Genomic DNA, 11507 nt, shown 5'->3' on the forward strand with positions numbered 1-11507 from the left:
ATTACTGTGGTATTGAATGGTTTGCCTTGGAAGCAAACCAAAATCATTCTGTTGTTTTTGAGATTGCACCCAAGTACTGCATTTCGGACTCTTTCATTAACCATGCTGCTGCTGCTGCTAAGTCGCTTTAGTCGTGTCCGACTCTGTGCGACCCCATAGACGGCAGCCCACCAGGCTCCGCCGTCCCTGGGATTCTCCAGGCAAGAATACTGGAGTGGGTTGCCATTTCCTTCTCCAGTCATTAACCATGAGGGCTACTCTATTTCTTCTAAGGGATTCCTGCCCACAGTAGTAGATATAATGGTCATCTGAATTAAATTTGCCCATTCCCATCCATTTTAGTTCACTGATTCCTAAAATCTTGCCAATCTTGTTTACTCTTGCCAACTCCTGCTTGATCTCTTCCAATTTGATTGACTCAAGGACCTAACATTTCAGCTTCCTATGCACTATTGTTCTTTACAGCATCATACTTTACTTTTACCACCAGGCACATCCACAACTGAGCATTGTTTCCACTTTGGCCCAGCCGCTTCATTCTTTCTGGAGCTATTAGTAATTGCTGTCCACTCTTCCCCAGTAGCGTATTGGATACCTTCCGACCTGGGGGACTCCTCCTTCTGTGTCATATCTTTTTTGCCTATTCGTACTGTTCATGGGGTTCTCTCAGCAAGAATACTGGAGTGGTTTGCCATTCCCTCCTCTAGTGGACCACGTTTTGTCAGAACTCTTCACTATGACATGTCCATCTTGAGTGGCCCTGCATGGCATGGCTCATAGCTTCATTGAGTTATGCAAGTCCCTTCACCATGACAAGGCCTTAACTTACTAGGAGATATTTTGCTTGACTGCTATTAGATCTCATTGTGTTGGGGGAGAATGTTAGTGTGTTCTTAAAGTAGAGGCTTATATGTTTTTTCTAGGTCTTAACATCATAAAATTCTAATATAGGGTGTGTATATAATCAGAATATAATTAGAATATCCAAAAACTCCTCAACCTAAAAGTCTGTTTCTGATGGCCTCTAAGGAACAACTTATGGAATATCATGACCACTCTTGTTACTTACTTCATGTATGTGTCTCCTTGTAAAATGCAATGACTTGGTCCTTCATTAATTTGTTGAAAACTTTTGCAGTTGTTTTATTTTTTCCCCTGAACCACCCACTGAGCTCATGAATTCATAAATATTTTTATTTGATTAGTGAAGTGGGTATTTGTTTGTTTTAAATTACATGTTACAGACTTCAAAGGATGCCTTCTTTTCTTATATTTCAGGACAGACAAGCCACTTAGAGTTTTATAGACTAAATCACCTTTCTCTTTTTAGAATGTCCATCCTCTCTGAGGTAGCAGCCAGCAAAGCTATTTTAGCTTCCTTTTTTTTAGTTTTATTAGCTCTTATTTGAGATATTTACTTGACCATTTGGAAACCTCTAATAGACTTTCCTTCTCAATAATGTTGTCTTCTCCTCAATATGTTATGTTTACTCTAAGTTTTTATATTCTAGTTCTATTTCTAGGTTAAAAATTACAGGCAGTCTTTCTATGTAGATTTTCTCTCTGTTGTTTTTAAATAAATGCATCTTGCAGATGTGCAGCAAAATGATGTTGACAAGAGGCTTGTCTGCTTGTCTGGGTATAAACAATAATATATCTTATTCACCCACATTTGTTAAATATGTGGGTAATAATTAACCTTGCTTTTTAGTGGAAGCTATAGATGAGTTTTAGGTTAAGTAGATTTTCCAAATCTATGTGTTTGCATGTGAAAAATATATAAGTAAGCACAAAATCATGTTAACACCTATAGCATCATACATATCCTAGCAGCCAGAGATGTAACCCATTCTTTAAACTTCCCTTCTTTTTTCTTTGAATCATTTCCTCCTTTGAGTGGATGGTATCCATAACTGCTCATTTATCAAGAATGTTCCTCAAAGAATACAAATGGTCCTGATCTTGCCTGTTGTCTTCCTTTTTCATTGCTTGTTGACTTTTCTGTTAATGAGGAAAGGAGAATGGTAATGGTAAGAAGGCAATCTAGTTGGTTTTTCCACTTGTGCAGCTCTTACATAATCACAAATAAAATGAAATGTGGGGAATATTGTTTCAGTTATCCATGCCTTCATTGTCTTCCATTTACTCTACATATTTCAAGGTGGGACAAGATTCTATTCTTATAGTAGAAGATACCATTCACTACAGTTTAACTATAAAAAATTTGTAATGTTAGCTTTTATCTATTTTTAAACAACCATAAGTTTTCCAAAACTCTCAGAATGAAGCATTAGCTGTCAGAGATGTTAAAGGGTTGATGTGATGCTGACTGTCCATTGCACTTGAAAGAAAATCCAGCCTTCTCACCAAACATCATAAAGTTTTCTTGTTCCACCTCTGCCCATCCCAGGTTCATTTCCCTCCCCAGCCCCGTGCTTACTCTAGTTCAGTCTCATTGGCCTTCTTACTGTTTCTTGAACATCCAAGCTATGCCTCCTGCGGGGCCTTTCCCTTGCTCTTCCACCCTCCTGAAACTTTATTCCCCCAGCTCTCCAAACAGCTCACTGCCCCTTCACATTCACATCTTAGGTCAAGTGTCTTCACCTAGGGAGGTCTTCCCTAAACATCTCATCAATCAGAACTCTCTTCCTTCCACTCTACCCCTTGCTATGTATGACTTCTGGACCCCTTACCCTGCTTATTTTTCCTCATCATTTGTCATTACCTATAAGTTCAGCAGTTGTTTTCCTGTCTATCTTCCACACTGGACATTAAGTTCCTGAGAATAATGACTTGGTTTTATTGTGACAACGTATCACCAGCACTTAGAACAGTGTCCAACACAGCATTTTTTAAATATGTGTTGACTAAGAGATTGAATGGATATTTTCATCGTTGATAATTTCATCATGCTTAATTTCATATTGGGGTTTGTCTTAGGCTTACAGGCTTCTGCAGATGTGAAAAAGCATTTCTCAATGTGGTCTCATTTGGATAGGAACATACCTGTCCAGAGTCAAAACAGATAGGTTTTGTGGAGGAGTGGAGGGGACACTCAGAAATCAAGGTTTGTCTCTGGAGCAGTTTTGTAGCTGTAAGATAGCACTTATAAAATATTTATACACACACACACACACACACATATAACTTAACATCATTCTTGTAAGTGTCTTATTTTTTCAGATTTCATTTTTTCTTCTTTGAAACCCAAGCATTAGGAGCCACAATTCCGAAGTGAGCATTAACTGCAAAGCCTCAATGTATTCCCTCCACCCTTGTTTGATTTAGGATCTGGGATTAGCACAAGAGTCTGCTACCAGTACGAAGAGCCCAATCCTTCTTGGCAGTCAAGCCCATCAGATCTACAGGATGATGTGTGCGAAAGGCTACTCAAAAAAAGACTTCTCATCCGTGTTCCAGTTTCTACGAGAGGAGGAGACGTTCTGAGTTTGCCCTTTGGCTGTGGACACTGTTGGAAACCAAACTCTCTTGGAGCCCCTTATAGCTCACTCCACAAGTAAATGGGCTTAATCAGAGGTCACCTGTCTGCTTTTGATTGTCTAGGTCACAATAAACCCTGGGATTTTCCACCCATTTTTAACTGCTTATTCTTTTTATCTATTTAGCAAACACATATTACCTGAATTTTTTTTTCTTTTCTGCAAGCCACTGATGGTCTCTGCTAGCTAGCCAACTGACCTTTTTCAAAAGTTTGATTCCTGAGCATCTTCAGCTGAAACGTTGCCTACTTCAATCAGGGTATTATTTACTCCACTTTTCACTTTCACACTTTCACAAATAAGACCAATTTTTTTCAACAAGATAAAACCTATCCTCAAGGAAAAGAAATTGATATGAGGAAACGAGTTAGGGAAAGGGGAAGTATAGTGAATTACTCCCTGTGTCCCTCAGAAAGTTTGTCCTGTTAACCCAGTGGCGGTGGTCTTGCATTCTGAGGTTATGGTTTATTTTCCAAGAGTTGATAAAGCAAGAGAACGCCTTGCTGCATGTTATGTAACTTGGACTCTGCTATGGTATCTCAGTGTGGCCCTCTTATAACAACTCCCAATACTCAGCAAACTTTTTTTTTAATATATTTTTGCTTCCTTGTACATTCTTACTACATATTTTCTGACTTCAGAAGAATGACTTCTTTAGAACTGTTTCAGAGCCAATGATATGTGCTTTAGATAATTATTACATTATCCTAAATATAACCATATTATTTTGAATTCAAATAAATTTCTATGCTGATAATACTTCCTTGGAGTTTTTGTGTCTTCCTAACCTTTTTGATGAACAGTCAAATGACCTGACAAATTAGTGTTGTAGACTAATGGGGAAAGGATGGGACGAAGGGGAGGGAGGGGAGGTCAAAAGGAACTGAGTGTGAACTGTCCAGTGGGCAGCCCTCATCCTGCTCCTCTGCCTGTATCCTTAATGAGTCTTTGTTTTCTGGGTCATGGGTGCTATAGGAATTTGGCCTGCAATAGATGTAATTATGTCCCAGTAGGGACCACAGTTGCCTTTTTCCCCACCACAGCCCCTAGAAATACTCCAGGCCATACACCTAGACACCAGATTTAGCAAAAGTACTTCTACTTTAATCATTTTCCTGGTGATCAAAAATTCCAGGCATTATTGTAAGTGCTAGGGCTCCAGTGATGAGCAAAACATAAAATCTTGCCCTTGTAGACCATAAATTCTGGTGTCTCGTAGGTGTATATGTGAGGAGATGTGAGAGACAAGAAATAAGTGTTGAATGTGTATGTCAGGTGATAATAAGGACTAAAAGGAAAAATAAAGCTGGGTGAGGGAGATGGATGGGAAGCGTAGGGGTACCTTATTAGGCATGTAAGGGCAGTATGGCCTTTGAGCAGAGATAGGAAGGACGAGGGAGCAAGCCATATAGATATCTGGGAAAATAACATCGTAGGCACAGGGAACAGAAAGTGCAAAGGCCCTGAGTTAGGACAGCATACGATATATGAGGACTAAGGAGGCCAGAATTGGGCAGTGTCATAGATTGAGGGAAACCAGATCATGTAGGACCTTGGAGGCTATGTTGGGATGGTAGCTTTTATTCTGAGTGAAACACAGCATGTCAGTTAGCAAAAGCGAAAGGTAACCAATACACTGCCACCCCCAAGTTTAGTGGTTTAAAATAACAAGCATTTATTATTTTTCAAGATTCTCAAGGTGGGCTATGTTATTCTTCCAACTGGGCTAACTCATTTGGAGCTGGCACCTGTAGTTTGGTGCCAGTTAGCAGGGACAGCTAGAATGATTGAGGCTTCTGTCCATATGGTCACTTATCCTTTGAGGAGATCCAGGTTTGTTGACCTGGTGACAAAAGGTTCCCAGCGGCAACATAGGACAAGTACCAGTGAACAAGCTTTTTTAAAGTCTCTGCTTGCTTTATGGCTGTATCGTCCCATTGGTTAAAGCAGGTCACCTAGTGAAGCCCTGAGTCAGTATGGAGGGGTTGTATAAGATCTGGACACAGAGGAGGGGGCAGTATGGGACCATTTTGCAAACAACCTAATATCACAGCCAGCACATGAAAGATTTTGTTCAGAGGATCTGTGTATCCTGACTTACTGTTTAGAGGGATCCCTCTGGCTGTGGTGTGAAGAATAGACTATTGGGGAAAAGGTGCAAGCAAGGAGACCAGGTAGGCAATGGTAGTAATCCAGGTGAGAAATGATGGTGGCTGGGACCAGAATGATGAAGATGGAAGAGGCAAGAAGTGGTCAGATTCTAAACATAAAGATGGATGGGGAGAGAGAGAAGGAGTCAAGGATGACTCCAAGGTTGGTGGAGAAGGTGGAAGAAAGGAGTGACCATGTACTGTGAGAGCAAGATGGTGGGAAAAGAATTTAGGGAGGATTGGGAGAGGTATAGAAAAAATCAGGAGTTTATGATAGACATCTAAGTGGAGAAAAAGCAGGTCCAAGGACCGAGCCTTGTCTTAGCCTAGGTTTTAATGGCTGGAACATGAGGCAGAACCAGCAGATGAGACTGAGTGAACAGTAAGGTAGGGAAAAAAATGAGAGCAGTGTCCCAGAAGCCAAATGAAGACTCACTATAAGGGGAGAATGCGCATTTGTATCAAAAGCTACTGACTAGTAATATAAGGGATGAGAATTAGTCATTTGGATTTGGCAAAATAGAAGTCATTGTTGACTCAGACAAGTGTTTTGGTGGAGTGTTAGAAATAAGATTGGGAATGGGAAGAGAGAAATTTAAAGAAATGAATGGAGACAGATATCAAGTTTTGCTGTAGAAAGAAAACAGACAAATGGGATAGATACTGGTAGGGAACATGGGGTCAAAGGAAGTTTCATTACATTTTTAGGATGAGAGATGTTATGGGGTTGTGCTGATGGAGGTGAAATGATCACAGAGTGGTAAAGTAATGATGCACAAAAGAGGATACTTGCTAAGTGGTGTCTTTGAGTAGTGAGAGAAGAAGGGTAGAGGCATGGATGGAGCTTTGAAAACTAAAAACCAGCATAAAAATCATGTGTCAAACTGCCAGCATCTTATATGAAAAATAGAGTAGTATTGCAATTAAATATAATCAAAAATTATACTTTTTTTCAACAGAATAAATATTAGTGCTGGAAAGGACTTCAGTGACCTATAAGGGTTACCTATATCAGTCACCCTCCAGATCATCAGCTTTCTCATCTACAAAGTTATCATCAATAGTGTAGCTTAATATTAAGTGCTCTTTTGGAAACTTGAAACAAAACATGAGTCAAGGACAACCGCAAGTGTTAATGAGCATGTGGAGGAAGTAGAACCCTCATAATGTTGCTGCCAGGACTGTAAAACGGTCCATCCACTTTGGAAAATAGTTTGGCAGTTCCTCGAAAGGTTAAACATGGAGTTACCACATGATCCAGTGATTCTACTCCTAGAAAGTGCTCAAGAAAAGTTAAAATATACACCTCCATAAAAACCTGTACATGAATGTTTATAGCAACAGTATTCATAATATGCAAAAAGTGGTAGTAATCCAAACATCCCTCAACTGACGATTGCATAAACACATCGTGGTATATCCATACTGTGGAAGACTGGCCATGAAGAGGAGTAAACTACTAATGCACGCTAATGTCAATCATGGGGAGTCTGAGAAACCTTGCTCAGGTATTCCACAAATACCTCAAATCCAGTGTATCAAACCTGAGCTCCACATCCTCCCCTATTAACCTGCTTCTTCTGTTTGTCCCTGTCCATCCAAGTTCCCAGGAAGCATCCCTGAGGCTCTCTCCATCCACTCTTCAAAGCAGATTCTAAATCTCTCGTACCTGCTTCACACCCTCATGGATTCTTGTCTAGAATACTTAGGTTTCTTTGTGGTTGCTTCTTTTTTTTTCTAAGAACTTCACAGAGGTATAATTTACGTACAATAAAATTTGCTCATTTTAAATGTATGATTTAGTGACCCTTAGTCATCACCACTGGAGAAGGCAATGGCACCCCACTCCAGTACTCTTGCCTGGAAAATCCCATGGAGGAGAAGCCTGGTAGGCTGCAGTCCATGGAGTCGCTAAGAGTCGGACACGACTGAGCGACTTCACTTTCACTTTTCCCTTTCATGCACTGGAGAAGGAAATAGCAACCCACTCCAGTATTCTTTCCTGGAGAATCCCAGGGACAGCGGAGCCTGGTGGGCTGCTGTCTATGGGGTCGCACAGAGTCGGACACGACTGAAGCGACTTAGCAGCAGCAGCAGCAGCAGCAGTCATCACCACAATCCATCCAGTTTTCCGTCACCACCACCAACCCCCCCCAAATCTCATCTAGTCACTTGCCATTCTCTCCCTGCCCTAACCCCAAAGCTCTAAGCAACCACTCATCTTTCTGACTCTGTAGACTTGCAGCTGCTTCTTAGCCACCAATCTGGTTCTTCCCCAATTTGTTTGTTCCCCCACTGCAGGAGAGGTGAAAGGCTGAAACTCCCCTGCATAACATCTTTTGTGGCTCAGCTGGTAAAGAATCTGCCTGCAATTTGGGAGACCTGGGTTTGATCCCTGGGTTGGGAAGATCCCCCGGAGAAGGGAAAGGCTACCCACTCCGATGTTCTGACCTGGAGAATTCCATGGACCATATAGTCTATGGGGTCACCAAGATTCAGACAGAACTGAGTGACTATCACTTTCACTTTTGCTTTAACACCTTTTAGCCTCAAATGCAGCCTGAACCCCTTGGCGTGGTATTCAGGCCTTTCATCCTCTGGCTCCTGTCTTACTTCACCAACACTGTCGCCCTTTGCTTCCTCTATGGCACCCTGTGGGCCCCTGCTTGGGAACCACAGCACTTGCCGTTTCCCAAGCATGCCATGTTTCTCACACTTCAGGACCTTTGCACATGCTGCTTCCTTCACCTGCAATACCCTTCTACACTCCTGACCCACTGGCTCAGGCACCATATGATCTAAAAGGCCTTCTTTGGCCACCTCAGGCTGAGTCATTTCCCCTCTGTTTCTATAGCTCTTTGTTGATCCAGCCTACATCATAGGACTTTTCCTCTTACATTATGTTTGCTGGTTTGCTCATCTGTCTTCTAAACAGACTGTGAGCTCTTTGAGGGCACAGAATGTATCTTATTCGGCTTTGAGTCCTCGTGTTGAGGTCAGCACCTGGCATCAAATAAGAGCTCAATAGAAGACCGAGTGAGTGGAAGCAGCGGCATTGCATTTGTGTCAGGTTAACTATGATCTGCATGAACTTTTTCCTGAAAGATTCTTCCTTGGCGGATCAAGTTTATTTTCCTTTGGGTTATAAATGATGCAGTTTGTTAGACACTCGCAGAGTGTGGAACTTTTACAAAGTTTTCTTAGTCAAAAGGTTAGCTTATGATGTTTGACCTAAGAACTTGTGCAATCAAAATACACATTTTTGGTAGCAAGCTTCAGTCTCATGTTAATGTACTTTAAACATCAACTTGCATGCAGATAAAGCATGCACATATTTCACCTTGTGGATTGCAGTAGTTCCGAATGTGATCTTTTGTATCACCCAGCCTAGACCTTGAGGCATAAGGTGAATTTCATAATAACACAGGTTTAATTTATTCAAGGGATCCTTGAAGAGTTAGGTGTTTCAGAGACTCTTTTGCTATCCTAGTGATCCAAAACCATGATGACAGAACATATGCAAGGCCACCGCTGGGTCCATATTTAAGGGAACCCCAAATGGTCTGGGTCTACCCTTGGCCAATCTTCTCATTGCAGGGATTTTGATCTTGACTTGTTTTCTAAGCACTCTGAAATGCGTGTGAGCTATCCACTTCCTATGGGGGTTGGGGGAGAAAGGGCAGAGAATGGGGTTGCATTATCCATGTGCATAAATCCTACCCGGGCTACTGTCGGAAGCCTGCTGCTGCTCAGGGAAACTTCACAGGTTACCACCAGCCTCAGCCATGGTAACTGCCCCCTTGAGCATTCTCAAACGGACAACCAATGGGGAGATGTGTGCCTAAGTGGGGTTTTTAGCCATCTTTCAGTTCAATTGAAGCGGTAGCTTAAGGACATCATAGAGATTTGTAACGTTCCATGCAAGGTGTCAGGCCCATAAACCAGCATGTCTATCGCACCGATGCACACGGGGAATCATCTCTCGTCAGTGGCAGAGAGATTGAAGATGACCTTTTACTATTTAATTGTATTCATCATTTAATAATTCAAGAATACCTAAAAGGGATGATGACTTCTTCATTCAGACTAGAATTCAGTTCTTTGAGAACATTAATAGGAAAATACAGTAAAGCCGAAGCACTTTGCAAGCAGCCTGTAGGGAGTGCCTAAGTGTATTGTTTCCCAGAGCTGCCCCTGGCTGGCAGACAGGAGACCTGGGTCAGCATTCACCTGTCCAACATTATGGATCAATTTCCTTCTCTTTAAAACGAGGGCATAGCACTGATCTCCAGGGTTTGTTTTAGCTCTAAATTTCTGATTCCTCTTAGTTAAGGGTTTAGGAAAATGTAAGGCACATGCTTCTGACAGTTTTTGGACTCTGTCTGGTCAGGGATTATTTATTGCTCATATAGGCATCTTATTTATTAGGGTTTTTTTATGGCTGGTAATAGATTCAGAGATCAATGTTTTTATTAATGATAGCCCATCATGCCTGGTAAAGAGATGGCAAGAGAGCTCGTCTAGAATGAGCCCCTTGAATAAACCTGACACACTGAGCTTAGCTCTGAGCTGCATTTTGGCAGGCCTTTCTGTAAAATAATGACATTGGCAGAGGGAAAGACTATGGAAACCTTCCTCACAGCCAGACTCATAAAATCAAAGGGCAGGTTTGGGGTGTGTTTCTCAGCCTTGGCTGTATATGCAAATCCCATGACTTTTTGAGTGTAGCATTTTATCTTCAAAAGGACAAAATTTGGCATTTGCTGTGGTCATTAAAAATGATAAATGCCTAAAATGCTTGAGAGTTGGGATTCTTGTAGGTTAGAACAAATATTGTTTCAGGACCAGACGGTACCCTACAGTAGAAAACTTCTCACTGAAGTTGTCAAATCAGAAAATAAAAAATCCTCCATTATTTTCCCTTTAAGTCAGAGGATATTGGGCATAATTGTTGCCAGTTCTCCTTATAAAAATGAATGGTCTGGGCCTTTTGGAGGTAGATGACTCCTGACTCCATGAAGAGATAGCTTTGTGCCCTGAAATGGTTAACTCGCCTCCAGATGGTGCTTCTCAGCCCCTCTGAGCACAGCTCAGATGATATCAAATTCACTGTTCTTTCACATTTGTTTTGTGCCTGTTGCACTCAATTTTCATTCCATTTATGGCTAGAACTTGAAATATTCTATGGTAATTTTAGACAATTTGAAGCCTTTCTCCAGAAATTTCATGTTTGAGTTCCAATCTCAGGGACCCTAAAGAGCAAATGTAGCTTTCATTCCCCTCTCCTCCTTTTAATGACCTTAACCCTGACCCCAAGCCTGCTCTCTGTAAGTGCCAAACATGATTCATTCTCCTTGCTTGATTTAGTTTTGCCTCTTTAATGAGCCAAGATGACTAGAGAGACCTGATAGCTTATTTGTGCTAATGTAAGTATGCTCTACTAGTTAACTCCTAACTCATTTATTTGTCTTTTACTCTTGCCTAAAATTGACCCTTTGTCTCAGAGACGAAAAGTCCATATTTTAGACAAGGGAGATGCAAACAGTTAATGTTAACAAGCCAGTCAGGAGACAGACATTACCCAGGAATGAAAGAGAAAGCAAACTGCTCAAGAAGGAGAGAGTCTTTGTATTCTGTGCCTCTGCACACAAATATGTGTACCATGTTATAGATAACAGTGCAAACGTTCATTAAGAACATAGTTTATTGTGCAGTTATACCCTAATGCGCTATTTCGCAGAACCAGTTTCCTCTTCTGAGTTGTAGGAGCTATAATGTCTTCAATAAAAATTTTCGTGCTTGAGGCTTTTCTGTATGAATGTCTTATTCCTCCAGCCTCTCTCATGTAATTTCTGAT

The 11507-nt window shown here is 41.2% G+C and overlaps 1 protein-coding gene across 4 annotated transcripts in view; it reads left to right on the forward strand.

Annotated features, from left to right (window-relative positions):
* HIBADH (3-hydroxyisobutyrate dehydrogenase) overlaps positions 1-4259 on the forward strand; it is a 111721-nt gene extending 107462 nt beyond the window's left edge. For all 4 annotated transcript variants that reach the window (XM_081534952.1, XM_081534953.1, XM_081534954.1 and 1 more), the window contains exon 8: positions 3289-4259. In XM_081534952.1, the coding sequence (XP_081391078.1) occupies positions 3289-3447 (159 nt within the window). In that variant the 3' untranslated portion in view covers positions 3448-4259. The remainder of the gene's footprint in view (positions 1-3288) is intronic.
* Positions 4260-11507: the final 7248 nt, after the last annotated feature.

Source organism: Giraffa tippelskirchi, chromosome 10, assembly GCF_054371585.1.
Source record: "Giraffa tippelskirchi isolate mGirTip1 chromosome 10, T2T-mGirTip1v1.2.pri, whole genome shotgun sequence".
NCBI classification, from domain to species: Eukaryota; Metazoa; Chordata; class Mammalia; order Artiodactyla; family Giraffidae; genus Giraffa; species Giraffa tippelskirchi.